At 51.6% G+C, this 18706-nt stretch overlaps 2 protein-coding genes across 4 annotated transcripts in view; both read left to right on the plus strand.

Annotated features, from left to right (window-relative positions):
* The window catches only part of lmf1 (lipase maturation factor 1), a 30845-nt gene extending 23096 nt beyond the window's left edge, over positions 1 to 7749 (plus strand). The window contains exons 6-11 of the mRNA XM_049014920.1: positions 2337 to 2504; positions 3774 to 3957; positions 4894 to 5047; positions 5135 to 5318; positions 5788 to 5900; positions 7181 to 7749. Coding sequence (XP_048870877.1) covers positions 2337 to 2504; positions 3774 to 3957; positions 4894 to 5047; positions 5135 to 5318; positions 5788 to 5900; positions 7181 to 7355 — 978 coding nt within the window. The 3' untranslated portion in view covers positions 7356 to 7749. The remainder of the gene's footprint in view (positions 1 to 2336; positions 2505 to 3773; positions 3958 to 4893; positions 5048 to 5134; positions 5319 to 5787; positions 5901 to 7180) is intronic.
* Positions 7750 to 9307: 1558 nt separating this feature from the next.
* LOC125742802 (ras-related protein Rab-26) overlaps positions 9308 to 18706 on the plus strand; it is a 51157-nt gene continuing 41758 nt past the window's right edge. Inside the window, exons 1-3 of one of the 3 annotated variants that reach the window (XM_049015160.1) lie at positions 9308 to 9721; positions 9864 to 10060; positions 12163 to 12273. In XM_049015160.1, the coding sequence (XP_048871117.1) occupies positions 9890 to 10060; positions 12163 to 12273 (282 nt within the window). In that variant the 5' untranslated portion in view covers positions 9308 to 9721; positions 9864 to 9889. Of the gene's footprint in view, positions 10061 to 11493; positions 11627 to 12162; positions 12274 to 18706 lie in introns of those variants that run through there. The other 2 variants (XM_049015159.1, XM_049015161.1) reach the window with 2 other exon arrangements.

Consider the following 18706-nt stretch of genomic DNA (forward strand, 5'->3'; position numbering starts at 1 on the left):
GTGTGAAAATTTAAAGCTTTAAAACCAACAGCCAGAAAGCTATGTGAGAAGGTTTAGTGTGTGTGTGTGTGTGTGTGTGTGTGTGTGTGTGTGTGTGTGTGTGTGTGTGTGTGTGTGTGTGTGTGTGTGTGTGTGTGTGTCGTTTAAAGGCCCTCCCCATCTCCCTCTCTCTGCTTGGCCCAGCTGCCCATCCTGTGTGCTGAGTAGTGGGTGTGTGTTTGCGTGTGTGTACATGTGTGCATGTGGGGGGAGCTGCACATGTGGCTATTTGCGCCCCCCGCAGCTAGGGGGCGCCATGACCCCTGATCCTGCTTATTACACGAACAAACTCGTTTTGCTAATGATGGCCCTGGGTGTGGAGGGGGGTGGGGCCCAGATGGACCCATGTCTCTCATTCATGTCACTCTCTGACGTGACCCTGTCTGTGCTTGGGCAGAAGCTGTACATCTTTAACCCCCCCTCCTCTGTCTGACCCCCCCCCGCTGCCATCTGCACGTGATCCCACAACACCTCGCAACACTGCCCCCATTCAGCTGCTGGAATGAAGTAGGGGGTCGGGTTCTGCATGATTGAGAGACTCTAGCTGGTTTTGGGGGGGGGGGGGGCACAGAGCCCTCGTTCTCCTGACCCGTACCACCGTGTAATGCTCTGAATATGCAATACTTCATCTTTGGGTTAATTACTGGTTGGTGCAGGAATTCGAAAATGTCTAAATTTCCATTAGTGTTAGTAGGCGTTAGTGTTAGTGTTAGGGAGAGTGAGATGTGTAAGGAAGGGAGAGATGTGCAAGGAAGGGAGATGTGTAAGGGAGGGAGAGATGTGTAAGGAAGGGATATGTGTAAGGGAGGGAGAGATGTGTAAGGGAGGGAGAGATGTGTAATGGCTGGATTACATGCAGGGACAGACTCTGGTAGGGTAACAGGTGACATCCCGCTCCTTATCAGGTCTAGTCCCGGGGTCTCGGCGCCCTCCTGTTTTTCTCTCCTGACCCCTCCACCTGTTGAGTGGGGTGGGGTATTGGGGATGGTGGGGGGTGCTAATCCACCGTAGCCTGTCCTACACGCAGAATGCAGCTGGGGAGCAGAAGAGGCTTTTACACACCTCCGTGAAGCCCATGCAGACTGTGGGAAGGAGACGTGCGCTTCGGCCTCTGCGGGCCTGTTCACGGCGGCACCGTATCATGGAGCCTCACCTGAGCCTTTATTCGAATATATGTAGCGATGTTTCTTTTTTCCTAAGGGGAGTAGGTCGAGCTATATATTACTCTGTGTACCTCTCTGGTGTGACATGTGGGCATTACATTCTGTTCTGAGATCAGATTAAACGCTTCATGTTCCTCCACTTGCTCTCCCCAGCTCACCACCATCAGTAGATGAGGCAGTAGGTAAGCTGAGCATCCCTAACACGTCAGGCCACACCGGGACGGCCTGACCTTCCCTTGTGTGGTGATCCCACCCGCTCTTCTCGGAGGCAGGCCTTCCTGCTCAGTGGACGGATGCGGTCTGCAGGTCCCCGGAGCGAATCTCCAAGCGCGTCCCCCCCCCCCCACCCCCCCGCATTAAAAGGGAGAAGCAGATTTATTAATTCCAGGCCTGTCTCTGCTCTTGTGGGACTTAAGAAAACATCGTGAATGCTGGCAAGAGTCGCTATTCTGTCCCAGCCAAGGGCTACGAAGGGGATGTGGGAGAGGCTGTGTGTGTGTGTGTGTGTGTGTGTGTGTGTATGTGTGTGTGTGTGTGTGTGTGTGTGTGTGCGTGCGTCACAGTCGATGCTCCACTTGTCTTTTTATTGTGAGAATCAAATCCATACTTATGCTCTGCTCCAGTGGATCATTACGAGAAGGTCTCATCGTTTGGGTGACCTTGATTCACTCGATTAATTACCTACACCATCAGTCCAAAGCGAGATGTTAACATTCAGCTTCCCAGGAAAGAGCCGTGAGCCAATGACCACGTGGTTAGGGCTGACAGTGCCCATCAGACACCATTGGTTAATTGATGGACCAATCGGCTGCCGCGTTGTGGGTGTCATGGCAGGTGGGCTGGCAAGCTGCCTCTCCTCGATGCGGGTGGGGGGGCGCTGCTGCACATTGGGAGGTGTTAACGAACCCTGTGGTGGTTCAAAGCATGTTGAATCGGTGTCTTAAAGAATTAAGGCATTTCTGATGGGTGTCCAGCCCAGTACTACCAAGGTGTACCTAATAAAGTGGCCAGTGAGTATATGTTGCCGAAGTATTGTTCTGATAAACGTTTTAAGGTAAATGCAGAATGGGGCTCTTTTGACTGAAGGTGTTAATTGAGCCTGAATGACACCCCTGTTGTCCCCCCCCCCCGCAGACCCAGCCGGTGCCGAACCCCATGTCCTACTACATGCACCGCTTTCCCTGGTGGTTCCATCGCTTCGAGACGCTGGTCAACCACTTCATCGAGCTCATCGCGCCCTTCTTCACCTTCCTGGGCCGCCGCCTGTGCATGGTGAACGGTGGCCTGCAGCTACTATTCCAGGTGGGGGCGCCGTGGTCTGGCCTGGGGCAGATTCCCAGGCTGTGACCCCCCCTCTAAGTCAGAGTGGCTGTTGGTGGGAATTTAGAGCAGCTGTGTGTTGTTACCAATGACATCGCTCTCTTGGTGGGGGTGGGTTAAGTTTTGAATTAAGTGGCTCTTGACTCTGTCCCCTCTGTGTACTCTGCTTGCTGATGAGGAGTGATCACATGACCACACCTCGAACCCAGTGATAAGGGCACTGCACTGCAGTTTGGTGAGCCAAACATTCCAGTCGGCCTCCGTTTAAGAGGAACTGGTAAACGCTTAAACACTGCACGTTTGGCTGCGTTTCCGCACCCTCTGTTCAGTTCAACCGAGTTCAGCTTCTCTCTCTCTCTCAGGTGTCTCGTAGTCACTGCAGATGGATCAGCACCTCCCATTCAAGCCCATTCAGTCTCTAAGACAATGCAGTGTTGGCTTACCACGGCATCGTTGGCGGTCTCTGTGCCGCACTACCACCTGGTGGCGGAGACAGGCAATACTTGCTCATGGCTGGTGATAGATCGTCCCAGATGTCAGTGCTGTAGTTCTCTGAGCACTGCTTTTCAGTGCTGTAGTTCTCTGAGCACTGCTTTTCAGTGCTGTAGTTCTCTGAGCACTGCTTTTCAGTGCTGTAGTTCTCTGAGCACTGCTTTTCAGTGCTGTAGTTCTCTGAACACTGCTTTTCAGTGGTGCAGTTCTCTGAACACTGCTTTTCAGTGCGGTAGTTCTCTGAGCACTGCTTTTCAGTGCTGTAGTTCTCTGAACACTGCTTTTCAGTGCTGTAGTTCTCTGAGCACTGCTTTTCAGTGCGGTAGTTCTCTGAGCACTGCTTTTCAGTGCTGTAGTTCTCTGAGCACTGCTTTTCAGTGCTGTAGTTCTCTGAGCACTGCTTTTCAGTGCGGTAGTTCTCTGAGCACTGCTTTTCAGTGCGGTAGTTCTCTGAGCACTGGTTTTCAGTGCTGTAGTTCTCTGAACACTGCTTTTCAGTGGTGCAGTTCTCTGAGCACTGCTTTTCAGTGCTGCAGTTCTCCGAGCACTGCTTTTCAGTGCCGCCCCTGGGCTTTGACACTTTGGCATATTTGTTGGGGTCTGACTGAGATTTGTCAGTTTGCACTAAAGTCCAAAGTGAGATTCCCTCCCTGCCCTCGTCGGCACTGGCCACACTGGTCTAGCCGGCTGTTTTGTGGCATAAAATGAGGAGAAGGGAACTGAAGAGCCTCACTTCCTGCCGACTTCTGGGTCTCGCAGGCGACGCTGATCGTCAGCGGCAACCTGAGCTTCCTGAACTGGCTGACCATGGTGCCCAGTCTGGCGTGCTTCGACGACGCAGCCTTGGGCTTCCTGTTTAGCTCCGGCCCAGGCAGCGCCAAGCGGACCGTGTGCAACATCCAGAGGCAGGAGGCTGCTGGGAAGGCACCACCGCCCACAAGAGGTACGGGCTGCGGGCGGGCGGGCAGACAGGCGGGCGGGCGGGCGGACGGGCGGGCAGACAGGCGGGCGGGCGGGCGGGCGGGGGGGCGGGTGGGCAGACAGGCAGGTGGGCGGGCAGACAGACAGGCAGGCAGGCGGGCGGGCGGGGGGGCGGGTGGGCAGACAGGCAGGTGGGCAGGCAGGTGGGCGGGCGGACAGACAGGCGGGCGGGCAGACAGGCAGGTGGGCGGGCAGACAGACAGACAGGCAGGCAGGCGGGCGGGCGGGCGGGGGGGCGGGTGGGCAGACAGGCAGGTGGGCGGGCAGACAGACAGACAGGCAGGCGGGTGGGCGGGCAGGCAGGCAGGCGGGCGGGCAGACAGGCAGGCGGGCGGGCGGGCAGGCAGGCGGGCGGGGGGGCGGGCGGACAGACAGGCGGGTGGGCGGACAGACAGACAGGCAGGCAGGCGGGCGGGCGGGCGGGGGGGCGGGTGGGCAGACAGGTAGGTGGGCGGGCAGGCAGACAGGCGGGCAGGTGGGCGGGCGGACAGACGGGTGGGCAGGCGGGCAGGCGGGCGGGCGGGCAGGCGGGCAGACAGGCGGGCGGGCGGGGGGGCGGGTGGGCAGACAGGCAGGTGGGCAGGCAGGTGGGCGGGCAGACAGTCAGTCAGTCAGACAGTCAGACAGTCAGTCAGTCAGTCAGTCAGACAGACATATGCACACACACACACATAAGACACAGAGATAACAATGACGTAACAGTTCTGTGACACAAATATTAAGCTAAATACTAGATTAGGAATTTCATTTAATTAGCTGAGACGAATAAAGACAATGTGTGTGATCGTACCGCTGACAGCACAGAAATGAGTCCAGTGAGAGTGGAGTGGAGGCACTGTAGTATCCATCCAGTCTGAGCGCAGCTAAGGACCGGGGCTACACCTCTCCTCCCCACCAGGCATGCTGGTCCGTCGCGTCTTGAACATCTCCCTGGCTGTTCTGATCGGCTACCTGAGCATCCCCGTGGTCCTCAATCTGCTCAGCTCCCGGCAGGTGATGAATACGTCCTTTGACCCGCTCCGCATCGTCAACACCTACGGGGCCTTCGGCAGGTATGCCCCGCCCCCAGCGGGCCCCACCCCCTGCCAATATACCCAATCTGTTTTCTTGGGTGCGAGTCAAATTCCTACAATCCCCAGCATCACCAAGGAGCGGACGGAGGTGGTGTTCCAGGGCACGACCAGCGCCGATCCGCAGGACCCAGCGGCATTGTGGGAAGAGTACGAGTTCAAGTGCAAGCCGGGAGATGTGACGAGGAGGCCCTGCCTGATCTCGCCCTACCACTACCGCCTTGACTGGCTCATGTGGTTTGCCGCCTTCCAGGTCAGCCGCCTCGACCGGCCTCTAAGTAGCCGGTACAGAGCCAGCCTTCCCTGTTAGTACCATGTGCCGTGTGCCAGGTAGCTTAGCATGTTCCATGCTAGTGCAGGCTAGCTCATGCTGGTTAGTTTACAGCCTTCCCTGTTAGTACCATGATGCTGTGTGCCAGGTAGCTTAGCGTGTTCCATGCTAGTGCAGGCTAGCTCATGCTGGTTAGTTTACAGCCTTTCCTGTTAGTACCATGATGCCGTGTGCCAGGTAGCTTAGCGTGTTCCATGCTAGTGCAGTCTAGCTCATGCTGGTTAGTTTACAGCCTTTCCTGCCGATGCAATGGGATATTTCCTGCTTAAGACCTAATATTTATCGTCCCCAGTTGAACAGTCAGGTGTATAAACACTGTATTTTAAGATGGAAAACAAGTGACTCTTTGGATAGAAGTTCTAGCTTGTTAGCCACAGTGCTTCCTGTGCAGACCTACGAGCAGAGCGAGTGGGTGATCCACATAGCCGGCCGGCTCCTGGCCAGCGACTCCAGCTTACTCTCCCTGCTGGAGCACAACCCCTTCCAGGGCAGGACGAACCCCAGGTGAGTCTGCCAGGGCCTGGCTAGCTGTCGGGTGCTGCTGTCCAGGAAGGGCGGGGGGCCAGTCAGAGACATTTTCCTGCAGTAGCTCTCAAGGGTAAGGCACTTTAATCGTTAATAATTAATCCGCGTAATTTTTTATATGTCACCATGGTGTTTGGGTGTTGTGCGCCCTCATGTGGCAGCCAGAGGTACTTTGCAGGGGGTGGGGCCACCGTGAGAGGGCAGATGTGGGCACTGGAAAGCAAACAGGAAATGAAGTGTGGCACTTTTATTTAACGAAACAGGATGCTCACGTTATGATGACACAGGCCAGTTATGGGAGGATAGTTACTGGTTACCTAAACTATATCTAAGACCATTTTTTAACTGGGCCCTGTTAGCTAAACTGAGTCCAAACATGGCCTGGTTTAGTTGCTGTGCTCAGCTCCATCAGTCATTATTTAGATTTAAATGCGAATATGAAGGTATATGTGGCTTCATCTAGCTTACTAAAGGTATTTTCCTGCTCTGTTTGGCTAACAACGGCGTGTTAAACAGTAACGAGTTTATCTAAAATCATAACTTTTCAGCACTAAGTTGAAGTGGTGTAACTTTGTTGTTTGGCCTGTTGGATATGAAAGGGAGGTATTTACACAGACACACACACACACACACACACACACACACACACACACACACACAATAAGTGACTCGTTCCAAATCCCGTGAGCTTCCTTCACTTTCCCTCCAAAATGTCCAGCTGTTGCTACAGGAGACAACTGTGTGCTGCACGTAACCGATGTCAGCTGCTGGCGTGGATGCGAGGGCCTCGGGGTGAATGGCTGGCAAAGGCAAGGCCCCCGAGGCCCTAATCCCATCCTCGCGGTGGGGGGCAGCACAGCTGTCACCCCACATCCCACCCCTGACCCCCACCTTTGCAGGAGGATTTTTGACATGATGACACACCTGTTTGATTTTTGACTTTTTATTTTTTTTTTATTTATTGTTTTTGACAGGTAACCTAAGTATAGAGATTCATGAGCAGGATTTTCAGGCAGCTTGAGGTTTTAGTTTTCACTATTTGTGTGTTGCCCCTAAATATCAGCTTATTTAGCCTCGCTGACAGAGCATGTCGTTTTGTTTGACTGTAGAGCCCTCTTGTGGCGGGTTTTCATATCACAAGTATGTGATCCCACAATGAGGCAATCCTTCGCAACCTAATGACCCCTGAAGACGCTGCCTGTGGGATGAATGAACTGCACAGAGACTCATTCCCGGCTCCTCCTGTCCCCAATTTCCAGGTGGATTCGCGGAGAGCACTTCCGCTACAAATTCAGCATGCCCGGCGGTCCCAGTGCGGCCCAGGGCAAGTGGTGGATCCGGAAGCGACTGGGGCCGTATTTCCCCCCGGTGGACCTGGCAGGCCTCAGGAAGTATTTCTCATCCCGTGGCTGGCCCCACCCAGACATCAATTAAACTTCCAGAACGGCATGGACATGGGGCAGTGACCCCCGAGCTGTACCACAACTGGAATGACCGAGCCCATCCACATACTATTGAGGTCAGTTGGACCTCCGTCAAAGTGGACCAGCGAGACTCTGGACTGAAACACTGTGGTCTTCAGCTGCCCTGGCCTTCATCCTGCAACCACACCAGTCCTTCTTTTTGTTTCTTCTGGATAATGTTTGTGAAAAAATATCCAAAATATAATAAAAGCCCCAGTTATACGTCCCAGCAGCCTGGCTGTAGCTGTGCTGAGGCTTCTGCCGTTAACGGAGCGATCGGTGACGTCACTGCCCAAGATGAAGCCTGCGGCAGAAGCATTCCGGCTTTTTATCTTCACAAATAAACACGTAGCTGTTCCCGTTAAGTGTGAAAGTGCTCAAATTACTACTGTTTCACATCTGTAGCTCACAGTTCGGTTTCATTCACAGGTTGTAACTTGTGCATTTTCTCAGTTTTTTTATTCTCCTCATGCTTTTGCCCAAAAAGTGCTCAGTGTTTAACAGCTTCTGTAGTAATTAAAGCACACGAACGCACGACCTTCATGTTATGAGACCGTTTTCACCGTGTCGATAGGGGAAGATGGGAAATGAATGGAATGCAGAATAGCAGAGAGGCTCAAACACTGATCGAATCAGTTCTTCTAAAGCCGCAAATCAAAACTGAGCTTTCACCTTGAAGAGCCAGGTGTCCTTCCTTTGGAAAATGATCCCTTTTCTGTTCCGATTCCCTTTGAATTGAGCCAGTTTCATCAGGTAGCGAACGGGATGAGCATGTTTTGGTTGGAATTCTGTTTCTCGCCGGTTGTTTTGGAGTGTTCTAGCAAAGTGTTCTGGCCTCTGTTTCACAGTCCAGTGAACCGTAAGTCTTGTTGGATTCCTTAGGTTTGAAATGCTCTGTCTGTCCAGCGTGATCAACGTGATTAATAGTTACATCATGGGTTGATGACCCGAACAAGAGTGTTAATGGATGCAGGTGAGTGTAAATGTATTAGAGACTCACTTTAGTGCAGCATGTTTGGATTGGGGAGGTCTTAAGGCTGCTGCCCCATTTGTTACCCACAATGCAACTCTGTCTATGTTAATAGTTCCTGAGGTTCCCAGTACTTCGAAACAAAGGCAGACAGCATCTCGTGATACTTAACGTTCAGTTCAGCAGCCTTTTGTGAATTTTTCAATTCAAAACCAGAAAATCCCCAATCAGTATCATTTTACACTTTTCTAGATGATGAACTGTATTAGTTATATTTTTCAGGGTATCACTCAGTAAAATGTGCAAGTTGTGCAGTTTGACGTTGAGTTTGAGTGAAGTTAAACATTTACCTGTAAATGGTTTAAACAGGCGCTGGGGGGAGTGCGCTCGTCCTTGAATACCTACAAAACCTGCTGCTGCATTTTGGTCTGACCTGCTTCTCTAGCATGGCACGTTATGCGATAGCGTGCCACTGATTCCGATAAGTCTCTTTTTGAAACGGAGCAAATGTTTTTTGCGCAAAAATGCCGCACAGAAATGTAAAGGGACTTGGGTTTTAGTCGTAGATATGTGGCGTTTGCAGGAGGTACTCAAGTTACGGTGACATTTCCCGGTGTGTACAGCTGGGCACCGCCGGCCGCTGATTACGCGGAGCGCTGGGAAGCGCGTGCGCATGCGCCAACCTAACCTCAAATACGCTTGCGATTAATGTATCACACATGCATAGTATTATAGGGATGGTAATTGGTGTGAACCCCTACAATAATTTGCTAAAGGCTGGGTGTTTATATAAAATGACAACATCTGAATAGAATAGAAGTGTTTTGAGCTGTATTGTGCAATATCACAGTTGTCGCTAGAATTTGTTTGTTTTAGAGTTGTCAATGTTATGTTAAGTCTCTTTCGATTATACGAAATAATCAGGCAGTCCTTAAAATGTATAAATCTCAACGTTTTAATAGTATATCCTTTCCATCACAGAGTGCAGCTTCGTCTTTGAGCGCCACTCGTTATAATTACATCGCAGTTGCAACACCACTATTTTACATGTAACTGGTTTTCTTATATTGATTGTGCGCTTTTCAGGAGGATGCAGGTGAAAACGTTTCTCTCTCTTTAGGGCAAGGTGTTTAGAAACGACGGCGCTACACCTTTAAAGCGCCCGCTTTCCAACAAGTAGCGCGGCAGCCCCCCCTCCCAAAGGTGCTCTTTCACTTCCAGATGATTTTTCCCCCCCGTCCCCCGACATGACAGAAATCAGCGGCTCCGGCAACACGCCACGATTCGCAGCCGTCAAAGCGGAGCCGTGACCGTTAATAAGCCCCATCCCCATCCGTCCGCGCGGCGCGCATCGGCGAAAGTGGCAGGTGAAGTGACACAGCGACAGGCACCGGAGTCATGCTGAAGATGCAAAGGGGACAAAAAGTCCCTTTGCGCTGATCTGCAAAGCGAGAGCGTCTTTAACCGAGCACAGCACATTATCCCGTTCTGTCATTTTTTATTTTTTAGCGTGAAGCAAACAGTTTGCTGGAAACATGTCCAGGAAAAAGGCAGGCAAAGCGAAGAGCAGCCCGAGCGCGTCGCCCAAAAGCAAGGAGAGCGGTAAGCGCGGCAGAGGCGGCAGCGATGCGCAGCCAGGCGGCGCGGTCCGGCCCAGCAGACCGTCGCTGAGCAGCAGCGGCGAGTTTTACGACCTCGCATTTAAGGTGAGACGCTTTTCCTCGGTTACGCATCGCGGCATTGGCCGGAGCGAAGGGTGCCGGAGGCGCAACTTACTGCCAGGGATCCTGGCAGCGGACTTGGAGCACAAAAACGCACGTTGTACTGCGATCTAGGGAAATATGCTCGTATTAACCTTATGAGAAAGGTGCGCTTCTTCCCTCCCCCGTACGCACCCTACAGCCTTGGCTGGGGGGGTCCGGGCAGCACGTTTTATTCGGGCTCCCCTGATCATCGGGTGCCAAGTTTGCTCCACGAAGCGTCCGGAGATATTGACTTTAAAATAAATTTTAATTACAATATTCCTACAAAATCTCATATACGGAGTGACTGGAGCAATCTGTACATTTTCTAACTTCTTATTCGTCACAATTTTTCATGAAAGCAACTAGTGCGCTCGTGACATGTGTTTTAATAAAATAAAGATTGGGGGGGCGACTCTCCATGCGCTAAAACCCGATGCGGACCGTCACTGTACTGTGGCGTAACCGAATGTTACTAACTTGTGAGACGATGGTGGTAAAGCGTCAAGAACGTAAATAACCGTCACGTTATTGCACACACACTGGTAAATGTACATTTACTATGGATAATGTTATTCGACTGGCTTTTTATTTTTGCTCGTTTTTTGCATGTGTTTTTTTTATTCAGAAATGAAATACCCCAACCCCACGGAGACCAGCGCGTCTGGGGGCAGCGGGTGTCAGTAGAATGTACATATAGCGCTTTCAAAGTGTGAGCCGTCGATATACAGCCAGTGAATCCTCCGAGGGGTTAATTATGCGCTGTTTACTGCGATTTGGGGGAGCGCCCGATGGTGTGCAGCTCCAGGCGAGATTAGGGTTCTGGTGCCCGAGTCAGGTGTAGCCTCTGCCATCTGCGGCACCCACCATGCAGGTGTACATTACCAGTGTAGATCCCCAATCCCCCCCACGCGCACACACACACACAATTTCTGGGGCTGTGCTGGACCGGGATCCCGGTATTCGGACGTGCGACTCCCTCCGCGACTTTCTGCTGAGGCCTAATTGTCTTCCATTATGATGATTTCTTTATTAATGCAGAATTATCTCTATCTTCCTTGCGGATGTAGGCATATTGATCGTTCCACCTACTTATTGAGTATTGTTACACTTCATTTATATACAAAGTGACTAAATTAAATATCGGTAGTTCTTTTCCTGACCTTGAGGTAAATTTCCCCCGAGAGAGAAATATTTAACTGGCTGAATTAAAACTTCATTATCAGAAAAGGTGAGTAGATCAGGCAGACCATAGTCCTATTTTCCCAAAAGCAGATAAAGGGAGAATAGTCCATTTATTTTCCTATTATATTATGTAATTGATTTTATATGACACATGTCATTGTGCCTGTAGCGCTTTAATAATACAGCGGCGAGACCGAGGTGCCAGTCAGCCTCGCATGATCGCTGTGGGCAGCGCCTTCTACTTCCTCTCCAGGCGTGATGTTTGACACAAAAAGCCGAGCGGCGGGTTTGGCCTTCCTGCGGCTGGGTAACCGGACCTGTGTCTGGTGCAGCTAGCTAAGCGTGGTGAGGGTGATCCCGACGTCGCTGTCTGCCTGGCTCATTATTTAGTTCCTCTAGCAATTTCTCACCTAAGTCATTCCATTGTGGCTCTCGGGTGTAGGATGCCTCTTAATTTGTCTGGGGGTGAGACAGCAGGGGTCTTATTTGTGTGTATGTGATTAAGGGTGGGGGGTGGTTACCGATTGTAGGCTTGCTGACATTCCGGCTGGGACCTGGGGGGTCCGGTGGTGGGGGCAGGGCTTATAATCGTGTCCCGCTGTTGATTCCCCAGATGTGCCAGGCGTACACTCTCTTGGCTTGCGTTAGTGATACGTACAAACACGGTTATCATGCGCTATGAGACATTTGCACACTTGTATGCAATATGGAGAGACGCCCCCAGACACACAGAGGACCATTTAAAAGCCTGGTGATTTGTGGAATCCGGTCGAGTTTCTTGTTCTGTATGCCGCTGTTCGTCATGCAGAGGTGTGTACTGTACTGCGGCGCCCCCTTGTGGCCGCACTTGGGGTTGATTCTCTCCCTTGTCCCGTCTGCAGGTGATGCTGGTAGGGGACTCGGGCGTGGGCAAGACGTGCGTGCTCGTCCGCTTCAAAGACGGTGCCTTCCTGGCCGGGAGCTTCATCTCCACCGTGGGCATCGACTTCAGGGTACGTGACGCACTCAGAAGCGCAGAAGGCAGTGCCCACTCGCACAAGCATGTGTCTGACAGCACCGGGACACTCAACCAAGCAGAAAAGGAACCACAAACACACACATGCACATGTCTGAGATCACAGGGATACTCGCACCAGCAGGATGGAATGCACAGATGCATGCTGGTGTGTGTGCTCACTCACGGGCTCCTTCGCTCCCCTCCTCCTGGACAGAATCGAGACCCCTTAATAAGCTCACGCCTCGCCTTTCACCATCGGAGGTGTTTTTTTTTCCCGAGCCAATCATAAGCTTCACTTGGAATGAAGGCGGGGCCAACCTGGCCGCAGAACGCGCGAGGTGTTAAGGCAGTAAGTGACAGGCAGGTGGTGGCCCTCAGTACACAGCTGTCAGCCTTAGCTTTAGGCCCGTATAATGTGATTCGATACAATGAGGCACTGGAGGAAAATACCCTGTTAAAATCAGATTCTGTTCAGGATATTGTAGCATATTGCATAAGTAAAAGCTCTCTGCTTTCAATAACGGTGGCACATGTCTGTAAATACCAGCGAAAGGGCATCGATTCACGTCCTTTGGCATTTGTCCAGTCAGTATTACTGTAAGAAACTCATTAGCTTTTCCAGGAAGCGAATTCAAGAATTGCCAGTGAACTGGGTAGTTTCTGCTTGCAAGGTCTGTTTCACATTCTATAGGTGAGGTTTTTATTCCCATAATCCTTTGAAGCAGACCTAGGAGAGATCTGTTTTTACTGGGTGATCGTAATTTCTCACCTGTTTCCAAAGCTTGACTTTTTACTACAGTAAATCAAATTGATGCTTCGTGTCACAGGGCCTGCCAGCCGTCACACGGCTCATCGTTCTTACGTGATGTCGTTTGTAGGAAAGACTGCAAGCTGTATGGAAAAACTGACAGTCTGATTTAATGGTAGGTGTGGCGGGGCGTAAACCCAGACTCCCCCTGGTGGTCATTGATGCCAGTGCATGTCAGGTTTCTGAAGTCTGAGCACAGAGTCCAGTGCAATAACAGTAAGTAAATTAAGTGCTACTACGTGGCATTTTCTGCGTGCGCAGGCTCGCTGTGTGCTGCCACTTTATTTCCCTGTGTAAGGATTTGTGTTTATCTTTGGTCCTTGTGGCAGCTTCTCTCTCTTTGCTAAGCTTGTCTCCTTATTTAAATTTTCTTCCAGGTTGTGTCTGAATGTGCCTAGTTCGTTGTAGGACCCCCCCACACTTGTGTTTCTCCCTTAAACAAAGTCACCACCTGAGTGATATTTCGCTTCATCTTGTGGCTTTAGGGGGCGTCATGCCACTTGGAAGCTTCCGGCCTTTTGCTTGGTCTCCCGCTACCCGACGGGCCGTTGTGCACAGCTTCTGCTCCTGTGTGACGCCCATATGGGGGAAGGTGTGTCCGCCATCGGTCGGACCTTAATATTACGCAGCGTGTGTGTTTGGAGTGACATTCTTCCTCTTGTCACCCACATCACACCCACGTGTGTTTTTGTAATTATCACCCGGCAACTTGCAGGGTCGTGTATCTGATTGGGTGTCGCTTGGATGCCCTTATATGAATGTCCACCAGGTGGCGTGGTTGTTAATGTACCTAGAAACATCTTGGAATATTAAAGAAATTTATCAACATGTATAAAAGGATTCTGCTGCTTACGTAATATTTGCAGCGAAACTAATGCAATAGAGAATAACTGGAGAAACAGCAGGTGAGCAACCAGCTGAATAACAGTGTTAAATTTTTGTATGATGGAGGCAATAACGGTAATGATGCCGAGATCGTCTGACGGGTCGCTCTCTTTAATACGATACCTCTGGTGCTTCGCACATCAAAAAGCCGCAGGCACGAATCTCTCCTGTTTGTTTAATGAGGATCTGGATGCCCCAGTGCATCGTGGGTTGGGAACTGTCAGCACCACTCTGAGCGCCAGTAGGAGTGCAGTCAAACGGATCGGCAAGGCCCCGGGCTGCGGGAAACCCGCCGTGAGCCACTGCTGTAAACGGCAATCCGGCATGGGTGACTGAGCGACAGCAAACATCGCCGAGGTGTGTTTTGTGCGAGTGCTTGTGTGTGTGCTGTGCGTAATGGAGAGCAGAGCGCGAGGGCTGGCAAGTGAGTGTTTACTGCCAGAACGATGCCGAATCTATTACGCAGTGAGAGGCTCCACTTTTGCCCTGAGGGGATTCGCAAAGCCGTCCCCGAACCCTCTCTGGAGCCGGGCCTTCTTAACTCTGTGTGTTTTGGATGCCGCACGGCGGCTCAGAGTCAGGGAGATGGGAATCTGCATGTAGTTGGGCCGTCATAGCCAGCTTCCTGAGAAGATCAGTGTGAGGTGTTCATGCTATGCCCTATGTTGACTCTGCAGTCCCTTCACTGCACCCTCCAGTGATTGTGTGGTGCATTACAGTTCTACCCCCCTCCCACCCTACAGTAACTCCACAGTTCCCTCTTGATGCTCTCCAGTGACTGAACAGTGAGTTATAGTCCTCCTACAGCTCCCCAGTGCCGAACAATGACCCTACAGTCCCCTCACAGCACCATCCAGTGACTGTGCAATGCATTACAGCCCTCCCACAGCTCCCCAGTGTCCTACAGTGATCCTACAGTGAACATTCTGCAAGTTACAATGATTCTCATACAGCTCAACAGTGCTCCACGTCGTACGATTGCCTTCTGATGCGTCTGGTCGGCATGCGACAGCAGCGTGTATTTATGGGATGTTCGTGTGTCGGCAGGCGGAGATCCGCTCGAGCGCAGGGTTTCAGATGCAGTTCTGGATCCACGGCCCAAAATAGACCTGTTAAAAAAAAAAAGAAAGCAATGGAAAGAAGTGGGCTGTTCTGCATTTTAAAGAGCTCCTCTCAGACGAGCTGAGGACTGAAGCACCTACTCTTACGGAGCACTGTTATCTAAGCGGAGCAGGCCAGGCCGAGGGGGCGAGGCCTCTCCACGCCATCACAGTCGGCAGGTGGGGGTGGGGGGCAGGGTTGTTGTTTCTGTGTCCCCCCCCCCCCCAAAAAAATAAAAACAAAACAGTTTCTTCAGGGTCCTCTGTGCCCCAAGTGCAGTGACAGTGTATGACCAACAGGGGGCCGACGGGATTGAGTGGCTGGTAAACACCCCCACCGGGGGAAGCAAGGCGTCTTGATTGGCCCCGAGGTGCCACACGGAACGTTTGTTGTTTTCCTGTTTTTTCCATCCTGGTTGGACAGTGGGGGGGTGACCTGGGGCATTAAGGAGGGGCGGCTGGCGAACGGATGGTGACACGGAGGAGCCATTCAGGGGTAATATCAGCTCCACTTGCCCTCCATTGCGAAAGGTGAGACGCAGCCTCTGCCCAGAGACACACAGGTGGTTTGTGGGGACGGAGCTGAGCGATTCGAGGTCAGGAGAACCTCAACTGAGGGTGCAGTGGAAGGACCCCCTCCGAAAGCAGCAGCCTGCGCTCAGAGAGCACTGAGCTCGCGCACACACACACACACACACACACACACACACACACACACACACACACACACACACACACACACACAGACCGACACTCAGTCACACAAACACTCGCACACACAACGATAAATACCTTTGTGCTTTTCGGTTTTCGTGAGCACTTTGTGGTTTCAAACCACGTTCCTACAAAACCCAGAATTTGTGCCATTTCTCTTTGCAGAAGAGTGGATTATAAATGGTGGTGATTGTCTGTCTGAATGAGCCCACAGAGCTCTTCAGGGTTTAACATCTGTAGGAATGTGTTTGGAAAACGCATCGACACAACTACAGCAGACCCTGCCCCCACGCACACACCCGCAGAAACCCACACACTCCCATCTTGCGGTGACCATTTTGCTTAGATTTTGCCAGTTTATTGGGTGATGTCTAAAAAGGCTGCTGACCTCAAATTTCATGAAATGACCAGGTGGAACCCCAGAACTAGAACTTGATACGAGTTCTTGGTGCAGTGGAAACCAAGCCGAAAGGTTCTGATGGTGCCAGTGTGGGTTGTGACACACTTACTAGTCTGGATGTTGGTTTGGTTCTGATTTTGGGATTTGTGAGAATAAGCCAGCAACACGTTGTGGCAATTTTCCAGAGCAAGGATTTGAAAATGCTGTGAATAAGAAGGTCCCTTTAGTAAAGATGGATTTGTCACAGAAAAGTATTGCCTGTCCCTGTGTCTGTGTCCCTGTGTCTGTCCCTCTGTCTGTGTCCCCTTGTCTGTGTCCCCTTGTCTGTGTCCCCTTGTCTGTGTCTCTGTCTGTGTCCCCTTGTCTGTGTCCCTCTGTCTGTGTCCCCGTGTCTGTGTCCCCTTGTCTGTGTCCCTCTGTCTGTGTCTCTGTCTGTGTGTCTCTGTCTGTCCCCTTCAGTATTCCTGTCTCCCTCTGTCTGTCCCTCTGTCTGTGTCTCTGTCTGTATCCCTGTGTCTGTCCCCCTTCAGTATTCCTGTCTCCCTCTGTCTGTGTCCCTCTGTCTGTGTCCCTGTGTCTGTACCCCTTCAGTATTCCTGTCTCCCTCTGTGTCCCTGTCTGTCCCTCTGTCTGTCTCCCTCTGTCTGTACCCCTTTCTATACCTCTCTGTGTTCCTACATGAGTGGTTTCCATGCCGCACATTGAAAGCTGCAGCAGTTAAGGGTTCAGTTCTCTGTCAGTTATATAAGTGCTCTGTCTTTCCCTTTTGTAGACCAAACTCATTGGGTTTGTAAAATGTGATAATTTTCTTACATAATGAACAATTACTCGCTTTCTTCTCTCGTTGCCAAATCGGCTCTCCGCCATCAGTCTGGCCAAAGTAACAGACGATCACCGGCCACATGTTGTGACCGCCTTTCCAACGAGAGCCCCGTAATCCGCGGAGACGGACGGTGAGCCTTGTTGCTGTGGCAACCCTTTGTGGCGATCGACTCTAAGAAGTGGTAAAGTGAATCTGAGCAGTGTGATTTGCAGTCGCTGCCGCCCATCGCCATGGATACAAAGTGGCCCTCCTTTGTTGTGGAACGTGGCCCTCGCGGTGTATAACGAGAGCACAGTTCATGCTCTTTATGTACGGCTCAGAAATGACACAGGTCATCACAGACCCGACGCGGTAATCTTTCGATGGCCACCTGCTGATGGTTCCATTCGCGTCACGAGCTATGGTGATTATTAGGCTGGTCTTTCTGTATTCGAGATGCCCCTCGTCTATGCGCCTCTCAGATTACCCAGTCCGGTCTTCGACTAGGGACAGAAGCGTGCAAAGGTTGTTCTCATTCAGAGGGTGGAAGAGGAGGAGGAATATGTCCGTTGCGCCCTGACCTTATCTCCGGGGTCTGTGTGACCTGTAATCCTGCTTTTGATTATGTCATGGCCGGAAAATGAGTCCGTCCCCCCCAGGCATTGATCTGCTCCTCCCCCACCTCTCCATCTTGGTGCTCGCTGATTTCTGTGTCAGCTTGTCCCTCACTTTGCATTTGCACTGACTGTCCTTCCAGCTGTAGTCACTCCCTCCTGTTGTTCTCATCGACCAAGTACTTGTTCTAGAACTTTCCGGAAGTCTCCGGCGTGCGTGGTTTGCCTCTTGCCACTCCCCCTTTCCTCCCTCCTTCCGGCTAACACTCTAAACCCCCACTTCCAGCCTCCATGGTCACTGACTTACTCCCCATTAGTCATTTTTGTCCAACAACCAGTACACCCTCTGCCCCAGTGGTTTAATCGAGGTCCAGGTTTCGATTGGCCAGAACCACAGGCTGCTCGGCTGCTTCATTTCGGCTGGGCTGTGTTCCTCTGCCCTGAAGCCCGTGGTCCAGCACTCCTCCTCCTGTCAGCCGTCACTCTCTGCCTCATTGCCCTGTGCCTCCTCCAGCACGTAACAGACGAGGGAGCTACTGATGGCGCCTTGATGCCCCCTCGTGGTAATTTGCCCCAAAAAAGTGGCCCCTAGGGAGCGGACTGTTTTTCTCGTTGCTGAAAAACGAGTAAACGTGAAAAAGCGGATGATGTTGGGACAATGACAAATGCCCTATATAACAAATGTTGTTTTGGGTGTGTCTGTCCTCCACTCCATTAGATTAAAATGTAGGGACACTCTCTTCAAGGGATATTGATTTCCTGACACCCCCGGGATCAAATATGACACCCTAACCCCCATCCCCTTTCAGACAGACATCATAATCCAAGACAGGAGTGGGGGGAGGGTGGTTGAAGAATATCCTGTAAGAGTTTGGAAATAATTGAATTTACTCTGGAGTGAGTCCAGTGTCCTGATGGAATTGTCAGGAGAGCTTCCTGCATGGGTTCCTAGGACAATACACACATGCTATACAATGTCATTAGTGTGGGCCAGTGGCGCCCCCTCCTGGCCATCTCAGGAGGTACCTAAGGATGTCAGTTGGGAGCCGGAACTTGGCCAGAGGAGCTGGAGGAGGTGGCTGGATTAGAGGGAGGTCTAGGCACC

Source organism: Brienomyrus brachyistius, chromosome 5 (genome assembly GCF_023856365.1).
Source record: "Brienomyrus brachyistius isolate T26 chromosome 5, BBRACH_0.4, whole genome shotgun sequence".
NCBI lineage: Eukaryota > Metazoa > Chordata > Actinopteri > Osteoglossiformes > Mormyridae > Brienomyrus > Brienomyrus brachyistius.